The sequence below is a fragment of the Onychomys torridus genome, chromosome 2 (genome assembly GCF_903995425.1).
Source record: "Onychomys torridus chromosome 2, mOncTor1.1, whole genome shotgun sequence".
In the NCBI taxonomy this organism is placed as follows: Eukaryota; Metazoa; Chordata; class Mammalia; order Rodentia; family Cricetidae; genus Onychomys; species Onychomys torridus.
Genome location: NC_050444.1, coordinates 56,813,964 through 56,826,077, shown reverse-complemented (window position 1 = coordinate 56,826,077; position 12,114 = coordinate 56,813,964). Strand labels below are relative to the sequence as shown.

The following is a 12,114-nucleotide window of genomic DNA, read 5'->3' as shown; positions in this document are numbered from 1 at the left end:
TGGTAAGTACCTGCTTAGTATGCACAAGACTCTGTGTATGATCCACCACTACTGGGGATGGGATGGGGAAGAAATGGAGGCTCTTGTGTACTCTTAGCTTCTTATCTGCCTTCAGTCATTTTATCCATATTCTTAATTGTTGCTTTATTTATCAAATATACCTATTTCTTCTTATATCTGGTCCACCGTTCTCTACTTTTTCTCTTTAAGTATTTGGTGAAAGACCATAACCATTGTTCAGAGTTCTCTTAAGCAAGAATGTTCAGTATTGAAGTAAGTTTGACTTCATTTATTATTTTTTGTATTACCTTATTTCTCTGAGATATGCTGGCCTCCAACTTGCTGCAATCCTTTGCCTCCTGGGTGCTGAGATTACACTTGTGACCCTCAATGAGACCCAGCCTCATTTACTGTCTTTACACCTTTAGAGATGATTAATGGAGCACTAATGTTTTATGTTAGTATGGTACATTGCCTGGAATTAATAAACCAATATAACTATTGTAGTATTAATGAAGTCCAATGCTTCATTCAGAATTCCATAGCCTTTGCTTAACAAGTTTTGTTTGTCCCAGAAACCAACCCAGGATAGCACACTACGTTAGTTGTCTTTAGGTTCCTATTAGTATAATAGCTTTTCAGACCTTACCTTGATGATCTTGACACTTTTGATGAATACTGATGCAGATATTTTGAGCAGTGTTCCTTACTTGAAACTTGATATTCATATGATCACATTGGGGTTCAGGCTTTAGGGGAAAGGACCACAGAGGGAGAATGCCATTGTTCTCACATCACGTCAGCATGATTTCACCATTGTTGATGTGAACCTTGACTGCCTGCCTAGCTGAATAGTGTGACAGTTTCTATTCTCTGAGGTGTATCTTCTTCCCATGTTGTGATCTTTGGTTTGGTTTGGTTTTTTAAATGAGTCTTGATTTTAGAAGTTGTTGGTGAAAGACAGTTTCTTTCTTTTTTTTTTAAAAAATTTATTTATTATGTATACAGTATTCTGCCTGCATACATGCCTGTATGCCAGCAAAGGGAACCAGATCTCATTATGGATGGCTATTAGCCTCCATGTGGTTGCTAGGAATTGAACTCAGGACCTCTGGAAAAGAAGTCAGTGCCCTTAACCACTGAGCCATCTCTTCAGCCCCTGCCATGTTGTGATCTTTGAAGGATATTTTTATGTACATCCCATACTTATGAGGTAGGAAATTATCCTCAACCTCCTGGAGAAAGCAGAATCCATATATCCCTGTTCAAAATTCTGCGCATATTTATGTTTTCTCCATTTACTTACTTGCTCTTTTATTTAATATTAGTGTGAGCTCATGGACATTTTTAAAAATACTTTGATCAGAGCCTAATACTACTGCTATTTTATAGCTCAAATTACTCTAGCTTTTGGCTAGGACTTGTTAATTTTTTCTGATTGCATTGATATAACCCTATCATCAATGGGTTTCCTTGTTTTCTGCTATTACAAGATGCTCCAGGCTTCTCCTGCGTATTTCCTTGGCTCCTGGATGTGTTTATTACTGTTGTGGTGTCACTTTCTCTAGGTAACCTAAGTGGACTCTGTGTGTGTGTGTGTGTGTGTGTGTGTGTGTGTGTGTGTGTGTGCGCGTGTGTGTGCACGCATGCATATATACTTTAATATCTGTATAGTAAATAAATGGATCTATTTTGTTCTTAGTTTATAGTGATATGTCCAGTGCTAATGCATTACTACACTCTTAGTTATTCTTTCTCCATCTCTTAGTGTATGCTCTTTACACATTTGTCATATAGATAGACTCCCTCCCAAACTTTTTTTAAAAAATTTTGTTTTTGTTTTTTTGAGACAGGGTTTCTCTGTGAAACAGTCCTGGCTGTCCTAGAACTCACAGAGATCCACCTGCCTCTGCCTCCCGAGTGCTGGGATTAATGGCTTGTGCCACCACGCCCATCAATAAACTTTTTTTTTTTTTAATAGTGGAGTTCAAGCTGCAGCCTCATGTTAGGTAGATAAACTCTAGCTAAGTCCCATCATTAGATTCTTCCCATTCTACAGTCTATCTTGGACTATTCTGCTTCTCAATTATTGGTCAATCTATATCATTGTACAGATGTACCATGATTTACTCACTGACCACCATCATTTTTAGTGGTTTGTACAGAGCTACTGTAAATGTTTATATGTAGGTTTCTGAGTAGTTACAAGTTTCCACGTGAGTTGGGAAAATGCTGAAGAGTTGATTACTGTATCTTGTTGTAAAACTATGTTGAGCTTTCTAAGAGACTGCCAAACTGTCTTCTGGAGTATTTTTATGGAATTTTTTATTTTGTCAGGATTGGGTGATAATTTCACCAGCAGTTGGCTACTTTTGGTGTTTTAGCCACCTGATAGCCTTTGTGGAGATAGCACATTATTTTAGTTTGCATATCTGCAGTGGTAGATGATATCCAGTATCTTTTCAAAGATGGACATTTGCCATCTGTATGTCTTTGATACAGAACCTGTTCAGATCATTGCCTATATTTTTTGAACTATATTGTTTTCTTTTGGAATTTAACTGTTGGGGAGTACAAATCCTTCATCATACCGTATGTTTTATGGGTGAGTTCTTTTACTGTGTCTTAGCCTTCCCCCTAACAGTTACTGATAGAGCAGGTCTCCTTTTTATAGGGCCAGATTTTCAATATTCCCTTTAGAAATCACCAGACTGAACATGGTATGGATTTTCTTTTGTGTTTTTCTCTAGACGTCATAGTTTCCCATTTTCATGTAAGTGTTTTTTATCTGTTTTGAGATAATTTACTTGAAAAGGATAGCCCATTTGTGTTGAGTGCATTCTGTTTTGGTCCTCAGTAATCACTTCTGGTTCTGAAAGTCACAAGCCATTCTTACACTCATATCCAGGAAATCATCTCTTCTCTGCTGCTTTGCAATAGAACACTGGCTTCATTTTGAACATTACAGTGTGTATCAGTTTCAAATTATTCTGTTTTTTTTTTCTTCTCTTAAATCAGAGTCTTAAGCACAATTCATGAGATGATTTCTCCTTTTATCATAACTAATACCTAATTTTAGGCAATAGGCCCTTCCCTGGAAACACCTCCCTCGGCTTTAATGCTTTAACATTTTGATGAGTTACAGGCTAGTTTGGGGTTTTCATTTTACTAATATTTTACATGTTAGTACTTCTTCAGACTTGTTTTTCTTTTGTATGTGTCATTTGAAATGTCAAGTGAAACTTGGTCACCCTGGTTCTTCAGCACTCCCCCCCTGCTTTTCTGTTGAAATCATTGAGTCGCCTTCTTGTCAGCTTGTCATCCTTTGAGTCTTGACCCAGTAATTACCTTTCTTCCTTCTTCAAAGGGAATTGTTAAAGCTTAAAGCTTACCCAAATACTACCTGCACCTCTTAGCCCATGAGTAGTAACTGTTCTTCAGTGAGCTGATGAACAGAACCACCTTGAGGAGGAAGGGTTATTTCATCTCACAGCTTGTAGCCCATCATCCTGGGAAGTCACGCCAGGAACCAGAGGCCTTAAAGGGGTTCTCCTTAATGGCTAGCTCCTCCTGACTTGCTTAGCCTGTTTCTTATATACCCAGCACCACAACCCCCCAGGGAAGTCCACTGTGAGCTGGGACCTCCTGCATCAATCAAGAAAATGTAACAGAGGGACAGTCTGGTGAAGGCATCACCAGTTTCCAAAATGACTCTAACTTGATTCAAGGTGACATAAAACTAGACAGCACTTTCTGCTATAAACCTGAGTACAATTATCTCTGAGACATGCTTTTCGTTCTTCTGAGGTACTATCCATAAGTGGCATAGATGAATTATAGGATGGTTTTGTTATAAATTTTTGACAGACTGCTGTGCTGTTAACTCTAGAGGTTATGTGATTTTACAGTCTTGTTTAACAATACATGCCTCCTGGTTTCTCCATGTTGTCACCACCACTTTTCTTTCTTTCATTAGACTGTTCTAATGCCACAAAGTGGCACATTGCCATTTGGCTTCCATTTCTCTGATAATTTGTGATGTTCTATGTGCTCATTAGCTGTTTGTATAGCATCTTTGGAGAAAGATCTGCTTACTGCATAGCCATCAAAATGTGAATTTGAGTTATAAGTGTTCTTAATATTCTATGCTTATTAGAAATCCATTTTTCTCTACATGTGCCATTGATTTCTTGTAGTTAGAGTTTTCCTGCCTGGCTCTCAGTCAGGACAAATCTCTCTTACCCGCCAGTCCCACAGTCGCTCAGACCCAAACAAGAAAGCACACAGAAACTTATATTGCTTATAAACTGTATGGCCGTGGCAGGCTGCTTGTTATCTACCTTTTTTTATCTTAAATTAACCCATTTTTGTTAGTCTATACTTTGCCACATGGCGTGTGGCTTACCAGTGTCTTTACATGTTGCTTCTCCTGGTGGCAGCTGGCGGTGTCTCTCAACCTTCTACTTCCCAGAATTCTCTACTCTCTTGTCCCGCCTATACTTCTTGCCTGGCCACTGGCCAATCAGAACTTTATTTACACAGAGCGATATCCACAGCAATTTCTCATCATTAAAACATAAGTATCTATTATTTTAACAAAATTTTAAGACTAATATGTCTTTAAAAATTGCTTCCTATTTATTTTGTTATTTTATGTATATGTTTGGCTTGCATGTGTGCATGTGCTCCACGTGTGTACCTATCACATGGGGAGGTGAGAAGAGGGTGTCAAATTCTCTGGGACTGGAGTTACAAAGATGGTGCTGGGAGTAGAATATAGAGCTTCCTGAAGAGCAACAAGTGCTCTTGCTGCTGAACCCTAATACTTATTTTTTAATACACTGATTTAACATGTTACCAGCACAGGTTATCATTCTAATTTTTACATATTCTTGCTTCAAAAACTTTTTAGGGATTATTTAAAATTGACTTTTTAGGATATGCCATCAGTTTTCTTAGATACTTGCTACTTTGAAATTCTTTACCACTATCTTCCAGATTCTACTTATTGATCATGAGTTTCCATGGGAAAATTTGTAATAATTTCCAGATTTTGTATCTTTGGATTTCCTTTTGGAAGAGAGAGAGAGATGGGCCAAAACTTTATTTTAGAGTTATTTAAAACCTTTAGAGTTTTCTTTGGTGGTGAACTTAACTGAAAATATACTGAAATATGAATGTCCTAACTGTATCAAGTAGAACTAAAAAAAGAAATGAATTACATTCATGTCAGGTATTGAGGCACTAGATACTTGTACATCTGATTTATTTATCCGTGTTCAGTCTTTCTAGTTTCTTTTTGGTTCATTGTAAAGATTAACTAGTATGTACAGAGGTCTGGGCTGGAGTAAAGATTTAAATTTGGAAATCTGTGTTATTTAAATATTTGTGACTTTAATAATGAAGAATCACAGTAATGGTGATTTACAGACATTTCTTTTCCTAGTAGAGCAGAGAAAAACTAAAAATAAAGGTTCTAGAAGGGTACATGGGATGCTGAAAATCATCTTCTCACAAGCTACTTACTAGATAGATCTGTTGGGTATTCTGTGTTCCGGAGGCCATTTGAAGGAGATTCATCCCAGAATGTCATTTTAGGGTCTCTGGATGCAGGGAGTTTCCCTGAACTGAACCTAGAACCTCTGTTTTTGATGTATTGATTATACACAAAGCTTGTGTTTGGGGTACAAGTTCCTCCTAACCAAAGCTCCTTGATCTATTCTGTCTTCTCTGAGGGAGTCACCCCACAACCTTTAGTCCTTATTGTACACTGTCTGCAGTGCCCAGTAACCCAAGACCTCCAAGTGTGCCTGGACAGTCCTGTGACCAAAGTCATGCAATGATTGGAAGACCCTTCAGAAAAACAACTATAAATCATAGAGAGAGAACAGTTGTCTACTATGATTTCTTCAAGGTCTAGTACCTTCAGCAAACACTTAATGCATTCTGCTGTTACCCTAGATGCAGAGACAACTGTTACATTCTAATGTTTACCCTAGATCCTATGACTCTGCTAGACTCCCATTGCATACATCTTCCATGAATTCATAGTTAGAGAAAATAGTGTTTCATCTACAGAACATTTCAGTTGTTTGTTCCTAGAAGTTTCCTAAAGGCTTCAAGCTAGCCATCAAAAATAAATGTTTAAACATGACTTTTATTCAGGTACAAAAAACTTAGGAAAGTGTTTAAATTCATAGTTGTTGCCCAGTATGGTGGCTTATGCTTTAATCCCAGCACTCGGGAGGCAGAGGCAGGTGGATCTCTGTGAGTTCGTGGCCAGCCTGGGCTACCAAGTGAGTTCCAGGATAGCCAGTGCTACACAGAGAAACCCTGTCTTGAAAAAAAACAAACGAACAAAAAACATGAATTCTTCTTCACAGATACAGCGACGTTGTGTTGTCGAGAACCCAAAGAGCACAGGATTGAACAGAATAGGAATATGTTGTACATAGTGTCTTAGCCATATACTGAAATAGATAAAATTACAAATGCATTGAAGGCATTTGTCCTTTGGCAGACATTCTCCATTTCTTAAACTATATTTTTGTGTATACTTTTATTTATTTTGAAACATCTATTAAAAAGACAAACTTCCCCTTGTAAAAGACAAACTTCCCCTTGTAAAAGAGTAAATACATTATCAATGTTGAACCAAGTATTAGTTGAATTTCTTATTCTAAGATTATTTGAGTACCCTTTATTATTACTCAGATAATTGTGTGGTACTCTGGGTTGTTTAAGAATCAGTGCATTGGGAATAATAATTTATTATAATTTTAAAAGACTTCAATGCAGAAATATTTGTGTAATCAAGTTTATTCAAGCTGGGTGTGGTGGTACACACCTTTAATCTGGAGACAGAGGCAGGAGGATTTCTTTGAGTTCAAGGCTAACCTGGTTTACATAGTAAGTTCCAAACCTGCCAGGTCTATATAGTGAGATCCTGTCTCCCAATCCCTCACTCCTCCTTCCCCCTTCCCCTGCAAAAAAAAAAAAACCAAAACAAACAAACAGAAAAACCGGTTTCTTCAACCCCTTCTAAATGGTGCTTTAAGAATAAAAGCATTTGCTGTACCTCTAAAAGTTGGCAAGCCTGAGGTGGTGGTGGGGAGTAGGGGGGGGGGGGGTAGTACCCCCACACACACACACCTATCCGATCCTAGCACTTGAGAGTCGCTGGCAGGCATATCTTTATGAATTTGAGGCCAGCCAGGTCTATAGAACTAGTTCCCAGACAGCAAAGGTATACAAAGAAACCCTGCCTCAAAAAATAAAACAAACAAAAAGTTGGCAAAGCCTTATATGGCATCACATGCCTGTAACTGTAACATTTGGGAGACCGAAACAGGCAGGTCACAAGTTTAAAGCCAGCCTGGGCTTCAGAGAGAGTTCAGGATAGCCTTTAGATATGTGTATATACACACACACACACACACACACACACACACACACACACACACACACAAAGAGTCTATTTCAGGAGGTTGGGTGGGCTCCTCTTAGTCATAAAAAGTCAAGTATGGTGTGATATCCTTACTGACAGTAGAAAATTGCCAAAAGGGAAAAGTTTTAGTTTCTATGGGTTTTTTAAATTGCTTCTAAATATTTGTATTGCAGTTGAATTACCAAATGTTAATAATTTATTGTGTCTTGTTTTTTTAAGTGAATGAATTTTTAGCTTTTGAGGGTCCCATCTTGTTGGATATGAGAATTAAACATCTAATCAAAACAAATCAGTTAAGTCAAGCAACTGCTCTAGCAAAGCTGTGTTCTGAGCATCCAGAGATTGGTACAAAAGGGAGCTTTAAGCAAACTTACCTTGTCTGTCTTTGCACATCATCACCAAATGAAAAGCTAATCGAAGAGGTGAGTATATTTTTTGTTAGTAATTATTAAGTGGATAAATTATTTTTTAACTAGATTTAGATTAGAATGTTTTGGACTTCCTTGCTTGTAATAATGGAGCACTTATGTCTGTCTTACAATATGGTATGCTCCTGGGTAAGGGCAATTAAATCTCAGCTGCTTTCATGATCATATGTGATAGATTGGACCTTCTGATTTAAATACTGTGGATAGTTTGTGTTGACTAAATTAAAGGAAATATGATGGTGTCTTAATAGTTTCATGGCAACTTTTAGTATTTATGCCATAACTTCATTTTTATTTGACATTAGGATAACTAAGAATATTTTTAGCTGACTAATTTACCAAGAAAAGCAGTCCTAGGTAGAAGTTATATAAATTATCTCCATAGATGTAGACTATATGTAAATAAACACGCAATGTTATGTAACAAATTATACCATTCAAAAACTAAATGTTTTAGTATAAATGTGTTTTTTAGTAAAATTCTATTTTAACTTCATTTAGTATTAAGTGCAGAATTTGCACAAAAATCAGGAAGTATAATTATTACTAGCAGGAAATTCTCCACTTTTGTTCACTTGATTTTATAATTAAAAGTTGAGATAGCATTTTGTGTTTCAAGAATTTAGATAAAAAGTAATAGTATATTGAACTGTACGTGTTTATTACTGCAGTACTCTGTGATCACTGTTTTCAAGTGTCTTACATCTCTCCTGTATAAGAACAGTCAAAAGAAAAGAAAGGAATTGTGGAGGTCAGGCCTGCCAAAAATCTGGCATAGATGGGACCGATTATCTTCAGGCTCCTCCCCTTACTGAGGAGTTTTTAGCAGTTTGTAGTTGCAGAAAGGGGTATGGAGCGGGGAGAGTGCTGATCAAATTCCCATGCACCAGAGAATGGCCTCACACTCATACACACATGGGCAGCACTCACTGGACCCGGATTTTGGTTGTTTTTAACATTGAGGAAATTGGAGAAGGGAGATGAGGGTCATCATGATCATATTTCATTGTATACTGATAGAAAATAATCAAGACTTAAGGAACTTTTTATGTACTTCTATGTTAAAGGACTTAATATGTTAAAGGGAGTGCTGAAATACAAGATGGAGAACACAATTATCAAACATATCCTATGTACAGTCCCTAGAAGACAGAGAAGCCTGTAATTAGAGTTCAGAACATGGTTACCTTAGAGGTGAATGCCTGTGAGGGTAAAGATTGATGTCTATGTTCTTTTCTTGTGAATGAAAATTAAGAAGATAGATGATGAATAAGCTTCTTGGATATGGTGAAAATATTAGAAAAATTAGGAAGAGTGGTTCCAGCCAGTTTCTAAGCTGGATGAAATAAAACATAGCTCCCAGTCTTGGACATTATTCTATTAGTTTAGACATTGTCTAATCTATAATTATGTCTCTTTACTGTTTCTTTTTATTTTCCCAGTAATTTGTATTTTTCCATTTCCATGTATGAGAGCAAATTTAAAACTGAAGCTTTCTTATTAGTTGAAAATGACAACTGACAAATAAAAAAATTTCGTATAATAGCCTTTGAAATGTATGTGGCATTAAATGTACACTGTGTGTTGTATACACTGGGTAGGAGGGGTGGCCACCAAACAAGGTGTGTGGTCTTTGCACTAAAGAAACTTGCTAATGGGGAGCTGTCTAAGGATGCAGTTATTAGATTACCTTTGAAGGTGAATGCTGAGTTTGTTTCTAGATCTTTAAATAACCAGATCTTGAAATCCTCATCCTATTCTTTTTTGGTGTAATTATCTAGAGTTAAGCAGCAGCAGCAGCCTGTTCTGGGATATACTCCAGAAAGATCCCTGGAGATCCTAGAGACCTCTGATGTTGAGCAGTGATACTGTTCTCCTTTTCTTTTATTAAGCAGGTAGAATTAACTATTTTGGTGGTTCATTAAGATCTCTGTGTCCTCCACCCAAGGAAAAATGTCAATCATAGTGATTAAGTTTCAGGGTCTCTGTATATAGAGATATCCTTGTTAAACACTTGTTTTCTGAGAAATAGATCACTTTTGTAATATTGATACTAGAAACATATTTGAAACTTATTTGTTGTCCATATAAGGAAAATGTTTTAAAATTGATTAGTCAACCAGGCCCATTATTTCTGCTACAAGGGAAAAGTAATCATGTCACCTGCACCTTGAAACTTTACAAGAGATACTACCCCCACTTAGGGATTGTGTTCACAAATATGTTCTATTCTCTACTTTACACACACACACTTTTTGTTCGTTTTCTTTTCTTTTGATTTAGCATAAGATTTGAATTTTAAAAGCATGTTCCTTGGAGACTATGGGGATAGAATTAATTAAGAGTCAGATGCGACCTGGATTGATAGTCCTGAGGAAATTCTTGTCCGTGTGTGTCAGTGAGGCAAGAGATTAACTATTTCCCAGTAGTAATAGCACTGTTCCTGGTGGATGTCGAACTTAATGGGGCTATAAGAAAGGGGTGTTCATCTGACTTCTCTTGAAATAATGAGCTTTTCTGGGATTCTTGTCATAGATAGTAGAAACAGTTGGGAGCGTTAGTTTACATCCAGTGTTTAGTTGATTTTATATTTAGAATAAACACATAAGGTTGGTTGGTTTGCTTGCGTATGCCCATGCCCGCGCCCTCTTGTTTTCTGTCTCCTTACCATTTTCCACCTCACATTCTCTGGGTAGGAGAGTAGGTGAAGGTTAGTTGTATAAGATGTGAAAAGAAATTTTGTGTTTAGATTTGAGTCCCAAATCCAGTATCTCATTGTATATATGAAAGTAGTTTAAAAATCTGAAAGGTAATACATATCTGGTCCAGGCAATTCCGGTTTGAGTGAGCTCGGCCTGTGGTAGTGTCTCTTCAGCGAGCTCTCGTGTTGATTATGCTAATTCTGAAGAAGCTGACCCCAGTAAAAAGTCTGCTCATGTTTTTGTTATTCACATGTTCTGAAAAGTTTAAAAAACCTCTCAGTTTATCTGACATTTATCACCATGAATGCATATTACAGTGCTTATTGAAAATTCGCAAAGCTCTTGTAAAAGATAATGTGATAAAATGGTAAGAGAGGAGGTCTTTGATGGCAGTCAGACAAAGTTTGTGTTGATTTGTGGGTCTACTTCACAAATGACATCATTTCCTTCTTATCTAAAAAATGTTACACTTTCTGTCTAGTGCTGAAACTGTAATTAATATACATGAAATGTCAGACATTGTGTTTAACTTATTGTGGATATTTTAAAATATTGATTGTATAGGTATAAATCTTTCATTCCCTTTTTTTCTTGGACTGTGTAAATGAGGTCACTTACAGATAAAGATTTGTTACAGTCTGTCTGACAGAGTAGTAGTAGATGAGCACTCAGTGTACTAGGGTACCCAGAGGTGGTCCTCAGACTTACAGTCCTGACTCATCATCCCTAGGGGATTTCATGGCTGACCATGAATAGTTTAGGCTTTAGTCAGAACCCAGCTACTAATCCCATACTAACTTAAAAGATGGCTTAGTGATTAAGAGCACTTAGTGCTTTTACAAAGGACCTGGGTTTGGTTCCCAGCCCATAATATAGTTTACAACCATCCATAACTACAGTTCCAAGGAATTGGGTTATCCCTCTTCTGGTCTCCTCTGACACCAGGCACACATATGGTACACGTAAGTACATGTAGGCACTCATACATACACAAAACAAAAATAAAATCTTCTTTAATGTCTTTAAAAAATAAAACCATTACTGGTTGGGGATTTAGCTCAGTGGTAGGCGCTTGCCTAGCAAGCACAAGGCCCTAGGTTCGATCCTCAGCTCAAAAAAAATAAAAAATAAAAAAAATAAAAAAAATAAACCATTACTAAATCACAAGAATGGAAATTATGTTTGTTCTATTTTTGTTTTGTAACCTAGCCTGGCCTAGAACTTCTGATCTTCCTTCCCTCTGCCTCCTGGGATTTATCAGCAAGCACCACTATGCCCAGCCTCTTATTAATGTTTCCATGCTCAATTTCATATAATGAAACCTCTCAAATGGATTGTCACACAGCCTTTGTCCTAATCATTGGTCAACCTTAAAGTCACACATTACTGTTCTCCATTTAAACACAGCACATTACACATTACCTTTTGCTTACTTTGTATTTGATGAAGTGTGAGAGAGATTATCAACAGGAGAGAGAAATACAATTCTGTGGTATGAAGATGCTAATGATCTTCATTAGTCTTCAGTTCTTTTTCC

The 12,114-nt window shown here is 37.0% G+C and overlaps 1 protein-coding gene across 2 annotated transcripts in view; it reads left to right on the top strand.

Annotated features, from left to right (window-relative positions):
* Window positions 1–12,114, top strand: part of Znf292 (zinc finger protein 292) — a 72,334-nt gene that overhangs the window by 41,676 nt on the left and 18,544 nt on the right. For both annotated transcript variants that reach the window (XM_036177813.1, XM_036177814.1), the window contains one exon: window positions 7,667–7,869. In XM_036177813.1, coding sequence (XP_036033706.1) covers window positions 7,667–7,869 — 203 coding nt within the window. The remainder of the gene's footprint in view (window positions 1–7,666; window positions 7,870–12,114) is intronic.